We start from the raw sequence: 25857 nt of genomic DNA, 5'->3' as shown, positions 1-25857 counted from the left end.
AATGACCTTTAAAGGTCCCTTGCCACTCAAACCATTCTACGATTCTATAAACAATGCATTCGTATCTCTACCTGAAACACAGACAAGTGCAAATTCACTGTATGAGCCCATATGTGGGCAAAATAATTTCAAATCCTTACAAGACCTTGATACCCTCTTGATACAGCTGTGTGCCAGGATTGGGTAATCCCTAGATATGATTTACTGGGGATTGCATTACCTTGGATCATACCTTCTTTACTATGGTCTCATTTCTTCATTTTGCTCACAGTTTTCTCATCTGCCTTTGGGAGAGAGGACCATTCAAGGGTTAGTGAACTCTCACACTTCTTTCATTAAATGATATCCTTTATGAGTCTAAAGGACTTTAGTGAGATTTGAAGTTTGGAAAGAAGCACTCAATCTAGTTCAGACTACATTGCCAACTCTTACTACCAAATGGTACTTAGCAAAATGGTAACCTATAGCAGTCACAAAATGCCTGTGAACATTACACTGGAGGCTCAGGTCATGTGAACCAATCCGGGTAAGTAATTAGCTGAATGAATGAAGATTCAATCCTGTTAGAATATTGCATGTTAAAACGTGGTACCGGGGAGTGCCATTTACTTACACCAGTGTGCCACAGCCCTGCTCTTGAATAATTCTGTTGGCCTTTGTGTGTTTTGTTCTTCTCTAAATTTATGAAACCTTTTCATCAGGATGTGCCTATGATATGTTTTAGAACATGTGTAATAAATACTCAATACTCTTCTTTGTGTGCTGGGAGGCAAGGAGAATTAGATCAGGAAAACTTTGTCCTTGACTCTGGCAAAATTGTGTTTTATAGCGCTGGAAAAGCAATTCATAACATACCTGAAAAAAAAAAAAACAACCCAGCATCCACAGAAGCAAGAGAAAAAAAGTACTCGGAAAATAAGTTTGAAAATGACACTTTTTTAAAACAAATTGCAAATTGGTAGTCAAGGCAGACAGGGAAAGGCAGTGGAAAAAAAAAGATGGCCAGGAGGGCATAAAAATTACTGTATCATTTTGTGTGAATTATACTCAGTATAACTTATTTAAAGACTTTGGAAGGAAAGGAAAATTTTTGCCTGAATTTTTATTAAAAATCCATGTCCTATTTGTCAACAAAACAACTGAATGGGGTCAAATAAATTGAATCTGATTTTTGTTTTGATCTGAGTGGCCAGGCAATTTCTTGCAGAGAACTTTGTGAAGGTGAAGTAGAGATTCCTGGGAAGACTAGTGAATCATAAGAGAATTATAGATAAGGAGATGTCCATGTAGGGTAACCTCAGAAGCAGATGTAAGCCCATGCTTTGTAGACAGGAATTCCTCATCCAAGGCACTGAATTCCACATTTGGTCCCACATAAACTACAGTTTTCACCAATATTTGAAAACTTTGAGTATAGACATCTGCTTTATTTATCAACTTGTTTAATTGTTACCATGTTCAACTCAATTGTCTTCAGAATAATGTCACAGAATAGACCTGTGACTTTGATCAAAGAACTGTATTGGTTTCTATGTGCAATATCAGTAGACCATCACTCACTGAAGTCTCTCCACTGATACTGGGTTTTGCAACAGGTTCATTTACCCATAATTGAAAAAGCAGCCAGGTAATCCTGTAGCCAGACTGGTTCTACAGCCTTGATTGCCTACAGCTCTGCTTTACAGAAGTGCCCAAGTTCCTTTACCTTTGATTTTCATAGATTATAATTAAGCTAACATTTCCTTATATCTCTTGCAGCACAGAATCTTCTCTAAGCTAAGTCTCCTAATTCTTGTTGCATTTTGCCCGTATATTCTTTGTTGATATGTCAACATATCTAAGGACAATCAACTTTTTTGTGTTTGTTTTCACATAGCTGTTTATTGACAGAACACATACACAAATGCACACGTGTGCCATGGCCGAAAATAAAGTTCTTGCAATGCAGCATGTAGCTGTCATTGAGGTCTTGAAGGATAGAGATCTCTTCTTCTCAAACATCTTCTCCATCATGTTCTGAAAATACCACCTGAGGAAAAGCTTGTCTAGTAAAACTTTCTGAAATTGAAAAAATAGAGGTCATAAACCCAAACTTAGGTACTGTCATTCAGCTGTATAACCTCACAATTATAATTTTTTGCTATTACAGGATTCCCAGCAGGAGAATTGCAAAAGCCCTTCTTCTGGGGAACAGAGTATCCTAGGTAAGTATTACACCAGAGAACCTCTTATACCTAGAAATGAGGAAAAATAGGTAAAAGTATTAGAAATACATATAAACAAAGGGGAGACCATAGAGAAAAAAGCTATCCTGCTGAAGACAGCCAATGGGTTGAGCATGGCTATACTGTAAGTGTGCAAAGAGCTCACTCCTTGGGTTGTGTGTCCTTCCCTTATGTATCCTGATTTTACTATTGAAAAACCAGACTTAGAAAATTACTGCTCTGTGCAATAACTTTTCTTACCCTTGGGAGCAGAATGTATTGCTGTTGTCTTAAACTGTTGACTGATTTCTCACAGGAATTGCTAATTAAGTGCACCTGAGTAGAAGTGTTTCACTGCTATAGGATGCAGATGCAGCAGTGTGCACATGGCAGGTATTAAAAGAAATGGTAAATCAAGTAACTAACACTTCTTGAACAGAACTGAATACCCTGAGAAGCCTTTTATTATCAGTTTATTGCTCCATTTCTGCTAATATCTAAGATTCACATTAAGTGTTCTCCTGTGCTTGCTGAAGTGCAGGAGAAAATCTCCATGTGTATAAGTGATTGTCTGAGCAGAACCCGTGTGCTTCTATAGCTGAGGAAGAGTAATTATAGGTCATATATATTTAATTTTGAAAAATGACTGCTTCAATGCAGTCCAATATCTTTCTATTTTAGGGAAGGATCAGAGCAAGAAGAAGTCTCTGACAGCAGTTTCTGAAAGTTATTTTGCAGTTATACAAAGTCAGTTACTGCTGAAACATATCCTTCACATATCTTTGCTAAAAAAAAATTAAAAATAAAACTTCTAAAACATTCTGGATTTGCCATCTTCTAGCCTGGTTGTGTCCATGTAAACAGGAAGTTTTGCGGTATATGTAGAGAGAAACATTCAATCTAGGATCAAATGAATTTGCATCCATGGAGAATTCTTATGAATCAGATGTCTTTGTAAGTGTTAACTGGGGATAGAGAGAAGCACTTTCTAGTTAAGGAGAACTTATCTTCTGCTGTGGTTATTGCAGACCTTTTTCCAGCTTTATTTTTTGAAGAGGTTTTTCTGTACCCTGACCTTCTGTTACACCAGTAAAATTGAGGTTCTTTCAAAGAATTGTATTTTGCTCGTTTTTCTTCTTTAAAGGTTACCTTAGCTTAAATTGGTTTTGCTTGAGTACATATCAAAATGAAATTTAGTAAACAAATGTAGCTGTTTAATATCAGACTACAGATTGCTTTTGTCCTTGATATATTCCAGATCTGTCTTCTGTCTGCTTAAAAGAAATAGTACACAGCACTAGAACAACAACAACAAAAAACATTAAAAAGTCATCAGCACTTCCTGAAAAACTTATTTAGCAAATATTTAACATTTAGTGCAGTTTTAGTGTCCAGTTTCAGCATGAGCACTATAAAAGAGCTGCATCTATTAGCATAAAAGGAAGTTAAGTTGTCATTTTACATCTGAGTACCCAAAATAAAATACTATTCAAATGTCATTATTCATAGTTATGAGTCTTCTGTGCCAGATGTATTGAAATATATTGAAAAGGAAACTGCTTTAGCAGGTGGGGATGGACTAGATATCTCCCAAGGTTCTCTTCCAATCTCTATGATTCTGTGATGATGTGAAATAGAGACATCAGGCTGAGGCAGTAACTTCCTTACAGCCCTCAGAGCCTCTCCGGTCCCAGAACGTTGCCTTCCAATATGGTATCTGTTGAGCTTCATCTAATCCTCTCTATCTCTGTCTGGCTATTTTCCAAAAGTGAAGAGCATGAGTGGACCTGGGAACACTTTTTACAAAACTGTTGTTGAGCTGGACAAAATTCTGAAGAGGGTTCATAGAAAGAAAGGACAAAATTCATTCCAAACCTCAACACATTTTTTGGAGCTGGAGAAAGCCCTAGGTGTGTCTGGGCATCAGTCTGCTGCTTTTGCCTGCCATCTATCACTGAATAAAATGCAATTAGTAATAGGGCTCATTGATTCTTCTTGACCTCTTTTTGGATTTCATGACATTCTTCGGCTGCCAAAGATCCTATGTAACTACTGTACTTCAGATGTGGAAAATGAGTCTAATTAGCACATTTACTATGGATCATTATCACTGTGTGCTACACAAGATTGCAAATTTGTCACATAAAAGGGCAATATTTTCATTGCTGAAATGTATAATTTTAACCAGCATTTTTTAATGAAAGTTCACAATAGTAGTGGGGGAAAAAACAGTAGGGAAGATTTTATCACATGAAAATTACCTTTCAGGAAAGAAAAAAAAAAAAGTGAAGCATTGCCATGGGAGTAGGAGGAATTAAGTCATATAATACTTTTTGGGTATGACTGAGATGAGCAATTAGTGTGCTATGGATCATTAGGTCCAGTAATAACATGTTACTTCAAACTCCTCAACCTTTCTTCTGTTTCAGTACAATCTGTTAGAAATACTCTAAGCTACTTTGAAGTATGGCATCTCTATATCTGAAATAATTAAAATCATAAGGAACAACTTAACAGATGAAAGACGCATTTAGTAGAAAACTCTCCCCTCCCCCATTATCCACTGCATTTGATATCAGACAACTGGACCTTTCATCCCTATTTGTTTGTTTGTTTGTTTTCTGTTTTGTTTTGTTTCTGTCAATCAGGAATACAAAACATTTTCGTCTATTCTTCTTTTCCTGTGCATTAGATGTAACTGTGGATCATGTCTTTTTGTCTTTTCCTATGCAGGTGCATAGAAATTGTATAATTTTTTCTTTGAAAACTGAAAGGAGATCCATTTAATGCTTTGCAAAGTTGATAATTTTCAGGTCTGTTTGTTGCATGCAAGTGAAGAATGATTTGAGCTGGCATTACAGAAGCCCTCTGTAGTACTTAATCTATGGTTGTTTTTTTTTTTCACGACTGCACGAAGAGAATAATTCCACGTATAACTTTGTCCTGGTCTCAGATAGAATATAATTCATGCAATCAGCTGAAGGAGACATTCTGAACATTACCGAAGGAGACATTCTGGAGCTCAGATAGAAGAGATTTGGTCAGAAGAGTGAACCACCACAGTGCTTTTTAAAATTTGATATTGAAGATTGTTTTTAAAGAGGGAAGAGTTTAACCTTCAGATTTTCAACAATATTAAGTCAAAATTGTGCAGCACGATTTTTAGTCCTATTTCCACTCACCCCCCACAGTTTTAGTAATGATCTTTCCCGACATAGAAAACTGTTTGATCTGTACTTTTTACAACTGTACTTTGATGTTCATGAGTGTAGATACTATCTGAGGAAACTTCTTTGTGTTACAGGTCGTTAAGTTACGGTGCCATAGGAGTAATTGTTGGCCATGAGTTTACTCATGGATTTGATAGTAATGGTGAGTGTTGTCCATATGTCAGTAACTTTTATTTTTCTTACAGAATTGACAGATTTGTGAAAATGCCAGAAAGATCATTTGTATATGCTTTAGCTCTTTCATTATTTCTTCTTAACAGTGCTGAATTTTCTGAAAAGAATTAAGGTTCTGCTGTTTTGTTCAAGCTGATAAATTCCCTATATATATATTATTTTTGTAATGGGAAGCTAAGAACCTGGCCAAGGGGCAGTGGTTTGCCCAGAGAAAAAAATCTTAGGTTCTCGCTCTGACTGGCTGGAGATGAGATGAGATGCTCTTCTACAAACAAGATGAAGCAAGGATCCAAGGCTGAATTTTCAATGAGTCACTGCTGTAACCACCAGCCTACGGAATGAGACATATGTCTTTTCTTTCTTACTCCCATATATATAATCCAGATGTTCTGGTTCTGCCCCAAGCCCAAAATGGAAATTTCAGAAGTTCCCATGACATAGATTTTTTTTTTTTTTTTTTTTTGCTGGTCAAGTGTATAACTGTTGCACACTAGTGAAGAATGACTTGAGCTGGCATTACAGAAACCCACCGCAACCTTTAATCTATGTTCTTTTTCATGACTGCGCTTAGAGAATAAACTAGTCATTATCAGGTTTGCAGAATCAAAGGTCAAGGAAGAAAAATACAATTATATTTACAAGAAAGCTCTTAGATAATTTTAAAACATGCTATAGAACTCATTAATCATTACTATTTTTTTCTAAAATGGAAGAATAGAATAACAAATAGAATCCAAGCTATTTACCAGTGAGTTGACCGAAGATTAGATTTTGCCTGCTGATTTTAACTATTTTGTATACACACTTGCATTTACCACTCATTTTTGTGCAAGTGCTAGATTCCAAAACTGGGAAAGAATGTTTTGCTTGTTTGTTTTTGTTTTTGTTGCTGTTGTTTGCTTGCTTTTGTTTTGCTTTGCTTTTTTGCTAAAAAGCTTGTTTTCTTTCTTTATTTTGAAGGTCGGAAATATGACAAAAATGGAAACTTAGACCCTTGGTGGACAACTGGCTCTGAAGAAAAATTTAAAGAGAAAACAAAATGCATGATTAATCAATACAACAATTACTACTGGAAGAAAGCTAACTTACATGTATGTAAAACACCAGTGATTGAAAGCACCGGTTTATTTTATTTTATTTTTTTTCTTAAGCTATCTGTTCATAAATCCAAACATATTGAGATATTTGGCTACTGCCTTCATTTCTCACAACAAATCATTTTCTAAAGTGAATCACTGTGATCAAAATTGTCTGTCAGATTTGATTAGCCCAGTCAAATACCGGTACCCTTACACTGGTGACAGGGCTAAAGAGTTTTTCCCTATCACATCATATTGGGAAACAGAGGCAAAAGGATGAAGCCACTCGGCAGGGCTGGTCTAATTTCTGTGAGCATGCTGATTGACTTCTGAAGATGAGATCAGTAATGAAAACTGAGCAGCCACTCTTTCTAGAAAGAGGAATATAATAGCATGTATTATATACTCCTTTAGAAATTCTTGTTATTAATTACGGCTTTAGAAGAAGTTACATAAACCCTACTTTATTTCACATTCATCTCTTACAGTTTCTTTCATGTGTGCACACAGACCCAAATGTAGGGAGCACTATAGCAGAAACTCACAGAAAATGATTGAGAAAGAAAGTGCAAGGAAATTGTTTTTGTTTCATTTGTATCTGTCAGAGATATAGGCTTCTCTGAAAACAAGCAACTTATGTAAGTGCCCCAGATGATGGATAAACAGGATAAATTCTAGGCCTTTTGAAATCAATAGCTAGAATTCCAGTAATGTTGCCTGGGGCATGATTTTAATCTTAATTTTCAGGATAAAACACATTTTCACCCCTATACTCAATATCATCACCTCTACTTACATTCCAGAAGCATAAATACAATAAATTATTTGCCTTTCAAGAACTGAGATGTTGCACTGGATGCTTAACAATATTTTTAATACTTTCCCCAGGCTGTTTGTATTAGTCTCAGAGGCAATGAGACCATACTGTAGTCCAATTTGAAGTCCATCAACTGAGAGTTGAAATACCTCATGTAAGGTAACTTGCAAATAAAAATTCTCAGGCTTGTTCCTTAATATCAATAGGAAAAGAACTATCAATACAAAAATATCACTTAGAGGTCATCCAAATCTTCCCAGAGAAAATGAGTCACTATAACGCTCCTGTCATTGGCTCAGCCGTCAGCTTTACTTTCTACAGGTACCTCTTGGTGTATAGCTGAATTTTTTGCACCACCACCTTGGAAGCTGGTGGATGGGCTTACAGAGAGATTCTGTTACCCACAGCCTCATTGTCTGTAAGGCTTTTTTCTCCTATTCCTGTGAAATAACCTATAGCATGTTTTAGAGGGCAGAAAAAAAAATCTTGATATTTTCTGCTGTGCTTCATAGATTCTGAATGAAGAGGTATGCACGCAAAGGGCTTTTTTTTCTGCCAGTTATTTACATCAATATTCATATATTCTGCAGGTTTTTTTTACTTCTGTATAAATATTTTACATAAATCAAGAAACCTATTTACTCTTCCTCCTTCTCATTCAGTTTACAATAAAAATGTCTCCAGAAAAGAGGAGTAATGAAAGAAAAACTGGATATAGAAATAGCTTCAGAGTGCAGTAATGACATAAAGTCATCTGATTAAATAAAAAACTTATCTTGGTCCCTGAGCTCTGTCATGAACTGTCTATACACAGTAGTCTCAGATACCTGATCCGGAGCTGCCTGAGATCAACAGAAAGACTTCTTCCACTTATTAAAATGACCTTTGGCTCACATACCGCTGCAGGATTGCTCTCATCTTATGCTCTAAATCAGTCTACTTCACAAGATCACTGAAAGAAAAATGTACAAGGATGTAGGCTGGAAAAAGAAAAAGAAAAAAAAAAAAGACAATTGATATGTTTGCATATTCCCTGGTGTCTTTTCTCCTCATTGTCTCTCTCCCATCTCCACTCCAACCTTCTGGATGGATGGACAACAGGTAGGAAAGGAGCTGCACTTTCCACTTCTGCTTCCATTTCCCATTGCTGGGTGATCAGAGGTAATGCTGCCCTTGCAGAAATGAGGAGCTCTTCGTGATGTTATTGCATTTTCTAATACCAGGAGACTGACTTTTTCAGAAAGTTCAGATACTCAGAATATATTCTTGTTTCCATTACTTTTGCTCTTGGAATGAATAATGGGGAAAGCAGGATGAATCTCCCTCACAGATATTTTTAGAGCACCAAAAATACTATCAATTTCAATTCAGTCTCTGACAGCTATTTTTAATTATGCTATTTTATGTTATGACTTAAAAGTTATTTTAGCATCTCAGTAGTATATAAAATTTATGTAAAGAAACAAACATAACCTCTTAAATAAAAGTTTAAGAAAGGGGCTACTAGATCTCATGCATAACCAGAGAAAAACAGACTTTGGGGTAAATTAATTGATGCTCAGATCAAAGACCAGGAACAGCACTTTTGTCTGCATCTCCTACATTTTGTGGTGCAGAGATCTAGGCCCTGAGCCAGGATAACTCTTCTCAAAGAATTATCTACTGACAGTATTCACATTTAAAACCAGTTTTCTTAACTCGAGATATGGTGCTTGAAACTGTCTGAAGTTGTTCCTGCCTTCCTTTATTTTTTATTCTGTCTCTTGAAGTTGATCAAGAAGGAAGTTCAGAAAAAGGTCAAATGATGGATGTCTTTTCATTCTGCTAGGTGAATGGCAAGAGGACCTTGGCAGAAAACATTGCAGATAATGGAGGTTTGCGAGAGGCTTTCAGAGTAAGTACATGAAAAATATCTGGAACACATTATTTGAAAAGAACAGAGAAAGTTATACTCATGTCACTGAAAGGCACTTAGTACATCACTTTCTTATCAGGCATACAGGAGATGGATTAGAGAAAAGAGAGGAGGAGAAGAGGAACCTTTACTGCCAGGCCTTGACTTCACACACAACCAGCTTTTCTTTCTGAGTTATGCCCATGTGAGTAGTACAAATGTGTTTAAGAACCCATCTATAGATGTGCATAATGTACAGCACAGACTGCTTTGCTTCAACAATCTATACAAATCAGACCCTGAATTTTAAGGGTATAGGTAGAGAATTATTTTCACAAGTTTATTATTTCTTTTCTCTCTTCTTACTCCTCTGTCTATGCATTGTGTCAGAACTGCTTAAGTTTTTCTTCTGCTTTGTACAGTTTTTTCTCATCGCAGTTCTCTTCCTTCTTGCTCCTCCCATGCACTGCAAAGATTATTTTACACATACTGTCTCTTTAACGTCTTTTGATATTAGCATCCTGCTTTTCTAGTGCTTATAATATGCAGCATTTTATTACTGCTTTCCACCAGTAGTTTATCCAACACAAATTCCTGGTGCAAGTGTACTACCACCATTTATTACTGAACATGTTGTTCAGTGAAACTAAGCAGAAGTGTGGAAAGTCTTCATGGTATTTTTTTTCCACATCTTTGTTTGCTATATGCTAAATGCACAATGGTATAACTTTGATAGAGGATGTGTTTTTAAGAAAATGAGTAGAACAAAGGAGAGAATCAGAAGTGATTTATTTGTTTAAAAGATTTGGATCAACACCTTGTATGAGGAGTAAAAGCTAAGCTAAAAAACTGCTCTAACCACCAAAATGAATGAATCGTCTGAAATTAAGAAACAAGACTCAATGCAACCAGTGTCAGTCTTTAACTCAGCTGAAAACCCAGCTGAAAACCACTTCTCCTATGTCAAGAGTCGATGTAGCAGTGTACATACAGGTCTATGACCACTTAGGTTGGATGGTATTAACTGATAAAAGAACTGCATTTGGGTATTTTATATTGAAGTTCATATATCCCATATATATATATCATATATCCCATGGTTGGTATGGCTTAAAGGATTTTGTTGGTGGTAAGCATTCAGCAGTGGAGACTTAGGTAAGGTAAATTGAATTTTTCAATGCATAAAAGCATAAGAGGGATCATTCAGCTGTGCTAATAGTTTCTTTACCTTGCTTAGTGGCCAGTTACCTTTGCGCCAAATATTCTATTAGGAACTGTGAAGTGGTGGCCACTGATAGAAAGTTGAAGAAAAAGTCATTTGAAAAGAAACCACCATTTGAATAAGGGACAAATGTCAGGTAATGCAGATGCAATTCTAGAGATGAAAAGCATCATTACATGCACCTTTATGCATTACATGGCTTTGAAACAAAAAAATTGCTAATTATTAAAATGTGAGATGCTCCCGTATCTGAAAAGCTGAAAAGCAAACTGCAATTAAGAGTATCTCAAAAACAGAGAAATGGTAAAGTGCATATGGCTAGATGGTGGGAATGAGTGGGTGGAAAATAACAGCAGGTGGAGACTGGATCCATTAAGGGATTTCAAAAACAGGAGAATACATCAGGAGAGCAAAGAAAAGGTGAAACAAAAATAAGAGTTAGTGATGTCTTTCCATTTTGCACATTCTGTAAGTAACAAAAATACTTAAAACTGACGTTACATTCTGCTTTACTTACAAATTTACCCCAAATAATATGCCTATTTCTTCTTTTTATCTTTTATTAGGTAAGATGCAACTCCTTCAGATCAGAGTCTGCAAGAGAACAAATATATATTGGAGCTCACAGCCCTCCTATGTTCAGGTTGTGCAAATAATGTATTCACTCAGTATATATACAGAATCAACCACTGCAGCACACAAATGCAGAAATTTAGCATGTTAAGAGGAGTTTAAGAGCAAACAAAATCACTGTGCTTTTGGTCTAGACTGAAAGTCAAGTGTTTTTATTAGCTTATATTCTGCTATTACAAATGTTCTGTAAAAATGAGAGGCTTGCATCTACCTTCTATAGAATTTGAACCAGAATAATCTCTGATCCTTGTGTCATTGTCATTCTGTAATCAAGATCTGAATATATGAAATGTCTTTTCAATCGCTTTCCTTTTCCTATGCAATTCTAGATCAGAAGACAATGAATATTAGGAAGATGCTTGATTTAATCTGTCTGAGTTGAGTAAAAGTTTTAAAGAGAGTGCCTTGAATTATATTGATAATAAACAGGTAGAAATGCAAAGCAAAACATGCCCTGTAGGTTTAGCTCAGGACTAAGTTTAGCTCTTCAGTTGGCCTTCAAGAGACACAATTCTTGAAAGAGCTGCAGTTATCCAGCTCAACAGCTTGTCAGCATCTTTGCCCATGGCGTCTTCAACAGGCTCTCATGATCATTGAACATCAAGAAGAGGCTGCAAAAGGATGAAGGCTTAAAGACTAACTAAGAGTTATGAAGCTAGTTTATTTCTCTGCATCTCCACAGTTTGCATAACCAATAACAAGTTGTTTCTGCTAAGATTAATGCCAGTTGCATTTACTTAACTACGAACTGTGTCTTTGCCCTCAGTCATGTGGCTATGTTACTTCTTCATTTGGGGGAAAGATGTTAATTCCACATGCTGATATATAGTGAAAGCATCTCCAGTACAGTGGATTAGTTGCTTTCTGGGAATTCCTACCATTTTCTACTGACAAAAAAAGGAGCTGAGATATGAGCATCCTTTGCCCCAGTTCTCTCTTGGTAAAAGAAAAATAGCAACTGCTTTCACACTGCCTTCACACGGGAACTGTGAGGTTGCTTCACAGACTGAAAGGGACAGGTCGTCTAATATATTCCCTAGGCACAGTCGCATCTAAGTTGGAGATATAAACACTGTATATGTAGCATATCTTGGGGTCCTTGTCAACAGGAGTGAGTTAAGAAATAATGAAACTATAAACTTGTTAACAGTAATTTTATATAAGCTAGCACTGCAGATGACAGTTCTTGGTCTTGGTAGACTTCTTTACTTCGCATTTGCACTATTGCACCTTTGTAATACTTGCCACTCTAGTTAAGGTAAAACGAATGTGATGTACAGATCTGCATGTCTTTTAACAATTGAAAAATGCTTCACATCAGTGAGGACTGAAATATCCACTTGATTTTCAGCCTACAGAGTAATATTTTCTATAATTCCTACACTATCAACTTTTGGTAAAATAACTATTTCTTGGCTTTTAGAGACCTCAGATTTACTTTACCTTTTCAGTATATACTGAATCATCACGTAGCTACATTCCCATGAGATGGTACAAATCATAAAATATACAGGGGAGCCTGAGGATAAGGCATTCATGAGGAAAAACTCATATTTAGCTGAAGGAATCAAGTTATGGAAGAAAATTACAGAGATGATCAGATGAATTTTGAGTCAGAAAGTATAGACAAATCTATCTCTTAGTTTTTTATGTGAGATACTCAGACTTCCGTTTCAGACACAGAGAAACCTTGGTGCTTGTCTCTTCTTCCAAATTATATCAACTGGGCTAATATTATCCGCTTGCCCTAAGTTCCTTCATTTGTGTCATAAGACCAGTGTGACTACAATAGCAGTACGGCGTCTTTCCACATTGACAATTCTTGCTATCCCAAAAAGCCCAAACAATCCTTGCAAATAATTATAAAATGTAATCATGTAAGAAGATAGAAATAAATAATATGTATCTTCGACATCTGAGCTAGTCATCCCCACTTCTCTTCATGCTCCAAAAAGAATGGGCGTTTGGAAGCTATATCTCACCATTTTGAAAATTAAAAAAAAGCTCTGCAACTGAGCCTTTCTGTTGGCAGTCAAGGAAGCCTGTGGTGATCCTTTCGGGGGAAGGTGTCTGCTGCAGTTCAGTGGAATGAAATCCAGACAGCCCACTTCTGATTCCATGACTAATGTGTGGCAATGTCAAACCATGTGCATTTATGGGCACATAAAGATGTTTTGCTAACAAGAATCTGGTTTTATATATTTTTATTTGGCAGATTTTCAGTATTAGCCTTTACTTAACTTGTTTTGAACTCAAGTTTCAAAGTGAAGTCCACAGTGTTCTTGGAATAATACCCACCAGGTTAAATAGCATGGATAAGAAGCTCTTGCTTTTGCAGTCCCTGAATATGTATTTGTGATGATTTTTTATGGTAAAGCTGTTCCTCCAAACACATTTTGTAATTCTCCCTACAAAACTGACCTTTAGATATTTTGCACCAGCTGACTGCAAATTTTCATACCCACAGAAAGTCTAATCAATGTAATAAGAATGTTTTCTACCATGCTGAGCTATCCTGAGAAGCTGATTGTCCACAATGGAGAAAAATGCCTTCCCACTGAATAACAAGGAGTGGAGAAATGCATACAATTAATATCTCAGTAGATACTTTTCTGCTTTTAGCTCAGGATGCTGTTTACTTTCATACCATTTCAAATTTAAGATTAGTAAATTCCAAGGTGCTTAAAAGCATGCAAAAAAAAAAAAAAAATCAGCAAACAATACAATCCCAATCTAGTAATGGTAAAACAATCATTTCTGACAGCATGAAATAAAACAGATGTGGAAGAAGGAGCCAAGGATGACTGCATACAAAGAAAAAGCACTTCCCTTGTACCTGAAAGTGTCGATCTGCAATGCAGGCACACTGTTTGGCTTGTGTGAGGTGAAGAAGCACTGCTCTTTCAGCAACATGCCATTTTGGGATGGAAGCAAGAGAGCTTGGGACCCAGTCAGGACAGAAGCCTCAGAAAATGAATTTCCAGAATATCAGAGGAACTGAGATGCCCAAGGATGAGGTGCTCTACCACCCCAGCTTCATGCTATAAAATTCCAAGGAGATGGTTTGTGTGTGTGTTGTGGTCAAGGGACTTTTATGTGAACCTGGATGGCGTGCACCAAACTGAAGTAGTTCCAGCACACCCATCGTGTGTGTTCACATGCTCTGTATTGTGGGTGCAGCAGTTTGGCAGGTGCTGGAAGAAGGGTTCCATCACACAAGGCTACCACTGATCTCCCACCTTTCTTGCCAACAGTCCCATTGGAAAATTCTCTAAATGACATAGTATCCACAATTTGCAATTGTTTTTGGTTGACATTCCAGCAAAATAAGATACTTCTCAAAGCACAGAATGAAACAAGATTGTTTTATGTTAACTTTATCTGGCAATTCTCCCAAACGTCTATTTTTTATTTCTGGAGAAATGACATGGGAAGCCTGAAAATTCAACCTAAAGTGAGCGTGTTGAAATACCTACAAACGTTTAAGGTCAGATAGCCTGCCTGTCAACCATTTTTTTTCTTTGCAGAGTTATCGGAGCCATGAGCAACTTTGAAGAGTTCCGTAAGGCTTTCAACTGCCCGGTAAATACGAGTATGAACCGAGGGGCAGAATCTTGCCGGCTGTGGTAGGCGTCCCTTCTGGATCTTCTGTCTGCAAGGGTCTGTAATGTGAACTGCTGTGCCTGAGCTCAAGCTCACTGTGAGAGTTTCAGAAGAACACTCTGCAGTCTGGAGAGGTGTTACTTCAAATGCATCTTCCTCATCCATGCAGATGAACTACATGGACACTCCTTTTATCCATGAAACTCCTCCTGTTTCTCTGCAGTTATATTGCTGTTGATGGATAAATTACCGAGTCCAATTCCTGATTTATATTTGAGCAAGAGGTAAATGCTAAAATCCAGTTTCAATCTATTGCTCTGCAGGGTGGCTATGCAGAATGCTCCCATATAGAATTTCTGGATGAAGAAATTAATGAGACTTGCTATAAAGCCAGCTCTGATTTGCTGCATGACACAGTAGTTTCATAACTTAAACTGTCACTGCCTAGCACTCCATAAACGGTGTTGCATGATGTAAGAGCCCAGCAGAGGGATTTCCCAGCACCATGATGCCCAGAAATATTACAGCACTTATCCCTATTTACAGTGTAAGCATTTATTTTTCCCCCAAGAGGTGAATTTGCCTTGTGTCGATGATGGCTTTGCCTACATTTATTTTTAAGCCTGAAAGAGCTTAAATTTTAGGGTGTCTTAGTGTCTGCATCTTACAGAGGAATACGAGAACTGTATTCTGGACAGGGTAGGGTAACCTGTAGTTTTGAGGAAAGAAGAACGTGTGACTGAAAAAAGGTGCCAACAGCATTTGACCTATCTGGGTCAAAAAGCCATTCTAGAAGCTGATGACTTTTAAATACAGAATATACACAAGACATTTGAATTTTTCACCTGATTACTAAAATATTTACATAAAAGAAATGAGTAAGCAAACATATTTTGTAGCAGAAAAATTTGAACACAACTATTACTTAAAAGAGAAGAATATCAAAATAGTCCTTTCTTCCTCAACAGAAATACACATTTTTAATTGGTATTTATTTATACCTTGTGCGTTAATTCACTTTTGGATTGTGAAATCATTTCAAATGGAGAGAGGGTTTCTTCAGGATGATTTAATTACTATACATATATATATATATAAAATTATATAAATTCTTCTATTAATTTGTTTAAGTACTATTATATTGGTATAAAAATATTAATGAGATAAACTTTTTTACAAGGATTTGTCAAATATTTCCTAATCGTCTAGGTGGATGAAGGTTCAATTGTAGCTCAGTTTTTGCAAATTGAGTTTGTTCCTTCCAACTCTTTATAAAGAAGGGAGATATCATGGAAAGCTACTTTAGGAAAGGAGATATATCCTCAAACTACCTTTCAGAGTGGAGGAAGTTGAGATTCCTAAACTCAAGCCATTTTTGCCACTTTTTAGAATAAAATCACTATGTTCGGTGGAGATGGGATTTTCTTCTTTTAATTTTCCCCTGAAAAAAAGTCAATTTTTTTCTTAAGAGCAAATGCACATCTTCCTTCAAGTCAGTCCTGAGTTCCACGGATTATGGTTTGTCATTTGAGCTGACACTATCAATTTTTTCCTGGTGGTATTTTTCACAAAAACTATTTAGATGTTCGTGTTTTCATACGAACTTTCCTCAAACAAGCAGGCATGGCTCTTGAGAAAAGTAATGTTGTTTACCTACTAATTGGAAAGTTCCTTAGCAAATTGAATGCTGTCCTGAATTCATTCCTGCCCTCATACGAGCACTGACGCTACTTGATGCTGACAGCTTTGGATCAACAGCACAAAGTTCAGGAGTAAAATCCAGGCCCCATTAAAGTTAGTACCAGTATGGTCATTGTCCTCAAAAAACTCAGGACAGATGCTCAAATACTTATTTTAACTTCCTAAATTACTGGTCTAGGCAAAAATGGTTTCACAACAGTCAGCTTGGAGTTTTCTAATTTTATCTCTCGGGTCAGAGATCCATTTGAAAGAGCTTCTCTCTCATGGCTATTTTCCAGTGGGAAAGGTCTTGTAGTTTTGTGGTTTATGGGGTTATTACTCTATACTGGATAGTGATTTCTTCTAAAATGTTTGCGATCTTAAATGTCACCCTCACTTCGTATTGCTAGGCTCAAACCTTTCATGTTTAATAATACCAAAGACTTTTGAACTGTGATATCGATACAACAGCATAAGAAACATTCAGAAACCACATCATCGTTACACGGGCAGGCACGCAGCTCTTACAGTGAGCAGAGAGATGGGCTCTATGCTGCGGACATAGCAGGGAGCTGAAGGGCTCAGGGACAAGGCCCTAGAAGGAGGGAAGAGTGAGCATGGTCAGATTTTGAGCCTAGCTTTTGGAAGTTCAGCAGAGGCCTATGTGCTGCCTGGAAAATGAAGAGACTTCGCTCCCAGCATCCACATTCATCAGTAGCACACAAGTCTGGGGAATCCTTGCTGTGGATTCGTGTTTGGGCTTCAGTCTTGCCCATGGCAGCATGTGGAAAGCCAGTTCCACCTCCTCTGTCCAACTGTTACCTCCAGCCAAAGAGCTGATTAGTTTACAAGGGAATCAGCTATCTAGGTGACAGTTGGGAAGCAAAGCAGAAGGTAAATAAACACATTTATAAAACTTGGTCCCCAAAGACAGGTAGCTAGAACATGGTGATGATTTCTGAGGGCTCTTCTCATTGCCTCTATTTTAACAGATTCCTTGGCCCTGCTTTGTTTTCACATTGTGCCTCCTGGATCTGTGCTAGCAATGCCTTGCTGTACTGCCTTCAAGTTTACCTAATGCATCTATGCAAACAGGTTCTTCCTGTATGTTCTTCTCCTAGAGCTTTTAAATTGATATTTTTTTAAATTGCCAGTAATTATTTCAACCCTTATTTCCCCTTGAGCATATTGCAAAATGTTCTTTCTATTGGCTCAATTGTCTTCATATCTACCAGTGGTCAGGAGGAGAAAGATGCTATTAAAAAAGTATTTTTACCTATGTGAATTTGAAGAGTTTTTCTCTACTGTGTAGACATAATGAAACAACACCTACTCCTCTCTCATGTTCCTTTATTTTGATCCTGAAAATATGCAAAACTTTATTTTTGGTCCAACCCTAAAAAAGCTATATCATCACCTTATACACTGTGAGTTATTTCCACTGATTCTGTTGTGAAAGCATAGCTTTACACATGGGTAGCTCTTCAAAAAGGCAGCTGTGCTACTCCCCTGTGTGAACTGATTAGGTAAGATGTCCATCCTAGGACTTGATGTTGAAGGACCAAAAAACTCAGCTGCATTATAAAGCTCTGTCTCGTGCCTTGTGCAGGGGAACTTCAGCATTCTTTAAGTAGGAATGCTATCATAACACTAAATGTTTGAATTATTTATAAAATAATCAGTTGACTTTATGTATAACTTTTTCTTATTATTCAATAAATTCTATGCATAGAAGTCTGTCTTGCAGCAATGTGATATATTTATCTGTCTCCAAATAAATACTAAGAACTTAACGACTTGAGGCAGAAAGTGAGTTAAAAGGTCTTTTGTGTTTATGATTTTTTAATCTGGATTTTATTTTGCTGATGACTCTACTCCTAGCTTTTCTTCTTGCATAATAAGTTGACTGACTCTTTAAAAGACAGTTGTGTTAGCCAATAAAAAACAAAGTGAAGAAGAATTTTCCCATGCATTCAGTATGACAAAAGCTGCTTGGACTGTCACTGCTCAACTTTACAATGTTACTTCTAATATATAGTCTTTATAAAATATAATAAGGAGCATAATGACATGGCCCCAGGTTCTCAAGGCTACCATTATTGCTTGACAGCATAAGAATTGCCTTTTCCTTCAAAGAGACTTCCAAACATCTTCAGGCAGTTTATTAAGTTCCACTTGCCCCAACAATTTGCCAGAGGCAATTAAAATGAATGTAGGATGAGCGGCAACGGGTGGGAGCTGGATGGTGCGGAAACTACAGATGTGTGTGAGTCTGAAGTGCAGATCAGTGACATCTCTTTCCAGGTGGACCAAAGGAATGGCTTTGCAGCCTTGTGAACTTGTGTTTGTTAAAAGTAATGTTTGCATGGGGGAAGATGAATGAGCAGAGCAACGCCTGGGTGTAAGTGTGAAACCAGTCTCAGTGTGATGGAGATATTTTGATCAACTTTCACGTAGTTTGCTGAGTGTCTTGGAAAGATTCTTTAACAATGGATGCAGATTGCCCTGAGGAATTCAGGGTTTATCTGCTACAGCAAGATCCTGCCTCACTAATCAGACAATTTAATCCCATTTAAAATGTAATATATATTTTAAAAAATAGAAAAGAAATTAAAAAATCCCTGGGGATTCTCCAACACAGTGCCATGTTTTATTAAATAAAACATCAAAGCTGGAAGTTACTGCGAATCAAGATAATGTGTTACATTAATTTGTGATCAAAGAAACAGATATAATGATATAATTTTAATCATCTATAAGCACAACAGCTGAAAGAGCTTTATATACAGGGTCAGAAAAATACACAGATGCATATGTTACCTGTTGGTGTGAACTCAGGTGGAGATTTTCAAGAACATATCTAAAAAATTTATCACATCTATTTCTTCTCATTGAACTGATGAACTGATGTTTAACAAAGCTCAGGGAAAGACTTCAAAGGGGATTTTAAGCCTTTTTTCACCACAAAATTTACTCAAGATATTGGTATATCTTTGAGCAATGGCAGTGTTGATTGTTTTGCATGGCCATTATATGCTCCTGTTCTGAAATATGAGTAGCAGACATGTTGGTACAGAGATCTGAATAAAGAAAATGTCATGCCTTCCTACTGGGAAAATATTTAAATAAAACCAGCAAAAGAAACCCCAACAAATCTATTCGCCCCTCCCCCCTAAAAGGCCTTCCTTCTTATATATTTATATATGATGATTATGGAAAATAAATTAAATATATGTCACAGAGTGCAATTAAAACATTGCTCTTGTAGAGCAAGAAATTGACCCAGCAGGCCTGGGAAATGGTTCACAGACTTGCCAGATCATTCTTGCTGGGAGAAAAAATGGAGCATCAGAGCCCCACTGGTGTTTGCAAATGGATGCTGGGGCAAGCAGCTTGGTCTACTACATGAGAGAGTGAAGAACAACATGTGGTGTGACCTCTGAATAGGAGGAAAGAGAAACTAGAAAATCTTTTCTGCATATAGCATTAAAAGATTTTACAGCACATTAGTACAAGGGCACTGCTATAAAAGATAATATATATAGGCACGGCAGCGGAAGTCTGTAAGTCTATGTTATGTAAGTATATATAAAAATGTCAGAAATATGAATTATTTTTAAATAAATAGAGTCTCAGGGTAACACTTTGACCCCACTGACTTCATTGGGTGATTTGTCATTAGCACTGGTGGGGCCAGAGTTTTACTCCCTCTGTACAAAAATACACAGACTTAAGAGATTTAAAACTATTTGGAACACGTATTTTCTTCTTGTTAGGAAAAAACATCTAGTCTTTGGGATTTTTTCTAAAATAAGGCTGCCTGTTTCACCATAGAACTGACTCTGTTTACCCTTATCTTGCAGGTACTACATTTTCATTTAATTCTTTCATAAATCAGGCTCTACGAACCACTAAAATACAATATGTCCTATCGATCTAAGTGTAAGCTTATATATGGCATTGAGGTTTTGTGGCCTCCATGTTTAAACAAAAAGTCTGACTGAGGTTAAAATATCTGGTGTCTTACACACGAGCCTTCCTCCATAGTCCACTGAATGTTTTCCAAAGGCATTAGCTAATGTTAACCTCATTTACTACATGTAGGAACATACCTGAAGAGAGCTAAAGCAAATACTCGAAAGTCATTAGGCCAGGGCAAGAAGAAAACATAGCCCACCAATATGAAGCAAACACTCCCCCTTACAGAATGCATCTTCAAAACTGACCCAAGAAATATAATGCCTTGGTGAGAATGATAGACGTCCCAGCTTTACCACCCTACTAGGCAGTATCTTTCAAACATCTTGGATGTAGCACTGAGTTCAGGGACCACGCTTTCCCTGCCTCCACACCTAACCCACATCCTCCCAGGCTGCCTGCCCAGACTGTTTGCCACTATTGCAGACACTTGGGGGTTTCTCTGTTACTCCCATAACATGAAACATCGAGAAAATCAAAAAGGAGAAAACCAGAGCCATCCTCCTGCCTTAGGGCAAGCCAGCAATGACAGCACCCAAATCTTGCACGGACATCCATAAGCTGCCTCTGCCTGCGGGTGTTTCCTTCCCTTGTCTGAGGTGAGGAGAAGGAGGGATGGCCAGATTGTGTAGGTGGCCCCACCAAGGGGAACAAAACCCACCCCAAGGGGAAAAAAGCGCCCACTGAGGGAAGAGCAGTGCAGAAGGGCTGAGCAAGAGGCATCAGAGACAGGTTAAATCACATGTAGCTTCATAGAATCATTAATGTTGGAAGAGACCACTAAGATTCTCTTGTCCAACCACCAACCCATCCACATCATGCCCACTAATCATGTCCCTCAGTGCCACATATACATTTCTTGATCACTTCCAGGGATGGTGACTCCACCACCTCCCTGGGCAGCCTGTGCCACTACCTCACCACTCTTTCTGAGAAGAAATTTTTCCAACCTGAACTTCCTCTGATGCAGCTTGACTCCATCCCCTCTCATCCTATCACTGTTATGTGGGAGAAGAGGCTGACAATCACCTCTGTACAACCTCCTTTCAGGCAGTTGTAGAGAGCAATAAAGTCACCCCTGAGCCTCCTCTTCTCCAGGCTAAATAATCCCAGCTTCTTGGCACACCTTGGTTCACAGGAGCTCTGGAGCAAGCACTAGTGCAAGCAGTGGTGTGCCACATAACCAGTAGCTAGAGTTCAAGAGTGTTCCTTCCCTCCCCTCCATCTCATACCAGGTGCCAGTAAAGGAATGTTTTGCATCCCAGTCTGGACTGAAGTGAAATCTCATGGTCTGACTACAGCCTGATAATTACTGTTTTAGGGCTGCAGCATGTGATGGAAGGGCAAAATATGGAGCCTTTGTTTAGTGAACTCTTTCATTAGTTCAGCTGGGTTTTTTCTTTGTTCTGCCTTCAGTTCATCAACAGTCGGCAGTTTAGATCTGCTAGCAAAGTGCTCTTTGCAAGAACAACATGTGTTGAGGCAATCAGTGTCTGTATTCAGCATGCTTATTCGGCTTTGTTTTAATAAATCCAGTAATAGGCTTTCAGAGGCAATGAAGAGAAAAGAATAATTTGAAAACAAAGCTGTTGAAAAGAAGACAACGCAGACACAGTACAGAAGAGTGTGATTTTGGAGATCTGTGCAGCTGTTTTATTTCTTTAGAGGATTTTAATCAACTTGTAGGGATTTTTAAAACAGTGTGGTCACAATGTGCCAGAAGAGAAAACAAAGTGGTGCTTTCTCTCTCTCATATTATTCAATTTTATTTTCTCCTTTTCATGCGATTTTTCCATACAGAACTGCCATATTAATTCATTTTAATTAAAAATATATCCACGCTGGACTTTTGCTAGAGAAGTAATTTCAGGCTTTTTGCCCACTATATCATCTAATCAAAGATACCCTAGACACTTTCAAGATTGCCATGGCTGCACCCATCTGATTGCCGTAAGTGTAATGGATTTCCCAGTGAATTGGAAAATACTGTAATTGGACAGAAGCTCATCCTTTCAAGTGGGATTAGCTGCTCTGCTGTAGTCTTCCCCTAAATTTCAGTGTCTGATGTTCTTGTCTTGCTCTCTGTTTGCTTACTGTCCCTGCTGCAAAGCCACCCTCCAGTGCCACCATGTTGAGCGGGGCTATGCACACACAGCAAGGGAATGAGCATGGGAGCCTATGATTATTGACCTTGAGCTCTACACTCCATTATTGTTTTTACTCTGCTCTGTGTTAGATGATTCAAGGTTTAGCTGAGTCTTCTCTGCCAGTAATAATGGCTCTCTAATTTATTTCCTGCTCCCCAGCATTGCATGTGTTCAGCTGGAAGTGAGTAGGTTTGTTCTCTGCAGAAGAGATCTCTCCCCTCCTGCTTCCTGAGTCTGAGAACTTGTTCTTTTCAGCTACAAAGTATGGTTTTAATTTTGGAATTAATGTGGTAAATTCTTTGACCTGCTTTATTCAGATGTTCAGACTTGATAATCACAATGGTCCCTCATGGGCTTAAAATCAATGAACCAAAGATTAGTTTTGGTTGTTCCTTCCCTTATCCATTGAGGAATCATTTTATTTATGAAATTGTGTGCCTTTGAAAAATCAGATTTTTTTTTTTTTTTCTACAGAGATTAACATTTCTGCACAAAAGACTTGGAGCTAGGTCTTTTCAGAAAATTGGGTGTTCTTTTAGCCCTCCCCCAGTGTTCAAACTTTTCCGATCCCAACTTTTAGTAGATGAATGTCTGCAATTTTACTGACGTTTTCACAGTGCCACAAAAGCACTGGAAATGCAAGAATGTTCAATTTGGGGAGAGGCAAGATTATGCAAGCATAAGTGCTGCACACATAGTGTTGGTCTTTTACTAACCCCAGTACCACTGTCAGGTTACTGGCAGATACAGCACTTAGAAAGCACCTAAAATACTAACCAGCTGGCAAGACAGAAGGAGTGTAACAGGGATGTCATGTATGGGCTAAAGAGTGAAAATTTCACACATAAAGATAAGGGCTAATTACATGGATGATCTAAGATTGATGTCTGCAATGGAAAACTTATTTTAAGACACTTCCAGATCTATCTGTTGGACTTAAGTGTTGTATCAACAGCAGCTCAGGATACAAAACCAGATCAGTTGGAATTCAGACAATGAATATGGCAGGTCCCTGCCCAGACCCTTCTCTAGAAGTGAATGAGTGAGAAATATACTTGGTGTCAAGAGTACAGTGCGATAGGACACAAATGATACAAGAGAAACTCTTAATGACTCTTTATAATCATTGAATTTCCCAAGAGTTCAAAGGACAGCTGAAGAACGCCCAAGATTTCCTTGTTTCTGTTTCTGCGGAGTATAGATGCCACCACCAAATACAACAATTTGGAAGGAATATTTGGTTCTGAAAACAGCTGGTTTCAAAATATCTGATATTTTAACTCATGAAGGAATTTACTAAGAATAGATGCTAAGGAACTGGAAGAGCTCTCCATGTCAAGATGAGACACAAGCAGTATGATTTTAAGTATGATAAAACAGAGAGGTTAATCTTTGATAGAGTTCGTGCATGTTTAAAAGTAAGGGCTTAAAAGCTGTTCTTGCAAGATAGAAAAAGGGAGGAAGTGTTAAGAAAGCTGATCTCAGATGGGATCTGAGACAAAATATTCATGAAAAATACAGGAAGTTCTAAAATCAGCCTCTGATATTAATTTCTTCATTTGCCAGACAGAGCTCCCAGACCTTCAGTAACATGGTTAGACAACCTTCAAGCAGGAGGACATTGGCCAAAATATCATATTCAATGAGAAACAGAAAGCTGATTCTCAGCAAAATGCTAATAAAATATTCACCATGTAGGATATGAAGATAACAGCTATACAATCTCAGAATAGGATGGTGAACAATATTGCAACACATGAGACATAGATGGAAAATTTAAAGTGATGTACTATTTTGACATTTTAAGTTAGAATAAAGCTGGAAGAAACTTGTTGCCCCAGCTCTCTACCAGGGAAAGGGCAATTTGCTTGAAGGCAGGGGTCAAAGGAGAAGGCAGGTTTGTTTTGGACATTTATTCAGCAAGTAGCAAATGTAAATGTGTGACTAAGCGTGTGCTTTCTTTTAGGGGAAAATGAAGTGAAATTGGAACTCCTCCCTTATGCATCACTGCAAAAAGTTAAAAAGGGCTAAAACATTTGCATCAAAGGGAACAGGAGATAATTTTGGCAACACAGCTGCTACCAATTCTTCTCTTTGCTTTGTAGTGTCAGCCTCAGGCCAGAAAATCACTTGAAAAACAGGCAGGTGTCCATGCAGCACCTTCTTTGATATTCACTCTTTTCCCTTCATTCCAGTTTCATACCTGATGTATTTTATGAGGAAATGTAACAAATTTCTCACAGCAAAGACACAAACTTGTTGAAACCTCTGTGAGCTACAACTCTTCACATGTAATATGAAGGCTCATGCCTGGCAGCAAGTCAGAATCTGCAAAGAAAAAATTAGGAACACATTTTATCTTCTCCTGTTGTTTGTTGTTGTTGTTGTTGCTGTTGTATGTTTGTTTGTTTACATTTGCATGTTAGAAACATCAGCAGTTTTCACTTTAAGGACAAACTGGGAATATAACCTTTACTGTTTGCACAAAGATTCTCCTAAGAAGGCTCTAGGGAGCAAGAACTTGAAGGACACAGAGCACTGTTCCCTGAGTGCGTGCTCAATCACGGATTATTTTTTTCCCAGAGCTGTCTTTCATCTTTCTAAACAATGATGTCTCACACTTGACAGAAGTGGTAGCACTCCCAATCATCTGGATACGATTCCGGGCAGCTTAATTAATAAAGTGCTTATCTGAATGCCCCATGGGGAAAATAAACACAAAAGTTTTCCAAGTGCAAATAGATATAATGTGCTGCCAGAATGTTAAAATTCAATTGATAGTTAATGTGCACTGTGAGACAAAAACCACAAACTAATATTCAGTGTTTGGAAAAGGATTTCAGATGCATAGTAACAAAACAGAACAATTAATTTTCTTTCTCTCTCTGATGTCTCTTATAGGATGAATTCTCTATAAGTAGTTTTCTTTGAAGGTTCGAAAGCTTCCATGTAGGGTTGACATCTGGAAATTATCCCTTTCCATCTGGGTGCTGCTTCTAAGTCTTGAAAGATTTTGATGAATTTGGCTAGTTCCCTCATGTAAATGACTCCAGAGAGTTCTTCCTTAGAGCTTTTCTTCTTACCAAAGAGATGAATATAACTAATTTACTACAATATAAGAAAACATAACGATACCAACAGAGCAGCTGGAGTTTAAACTAGCGAGGGACAAAAAGAAGGGCTTCTGTAACAGAAT

The 25857-nt window shown here is 37.6% G+C and overlaps 1 protein-coding gene across 1 annotated transcript in view; it reads left to right on the top strand.

Annotated features, from left to right (window-relative positions):
* The window catches only part of LOC100547461 (phosphate-regulating neutral endopeptidase PHEX-like), a 34968-nt gene extending 16639 nt beyond the window's left edge, over positions 1-18329 (top strand). The window contains exons 4-10 of the mRNA XM_010725777.3: positions 2150-2204; positions 5509-5576; positions 6569-6699; positions 9333-9398; positions 9499-9603; positions 11187-11263; positions 14781-18329. Coding sequence (XP_010724079.1) covers positions 2150-2204; positions 5509-5576; positions 6569-6699; positions 9333-9398; positions 9499-9603; positions 11187-11263; positions 14781-14883 — 605 coding nt within the window. The 3' untranslated portion in view covers positions 14884-18329. The remainder of the gene's footprint in view (positions 1-2149; positions 2205-5508; positions 5577-6568; positions 6700-9332; positions 9399-9498; positions 9604-11186; positions 11264-14780) is intronic.
* Positions 18330-25857: the final 7528 nt, after the last annotated feature.

Source organism: Meleagris gallopavo, chromosome 1, assembly GCF_000146605.3.
Source record: "Meleagris gallopavo isolate NT-WF06-2002-E0010 breed Aviagen turkey brand Nicholas breeding stock chromosome 1, Turkey_5.1, whole genome shotgun sequence".
NCBI lineage: Eukaryota > Metazoa > Chordata > Aves > Galliformes > Phasianidae > Meleagris > Meleagris gallopavo.
This window is presented reverse-complemented; position numbering and strand designations above follow the sequence as displayed.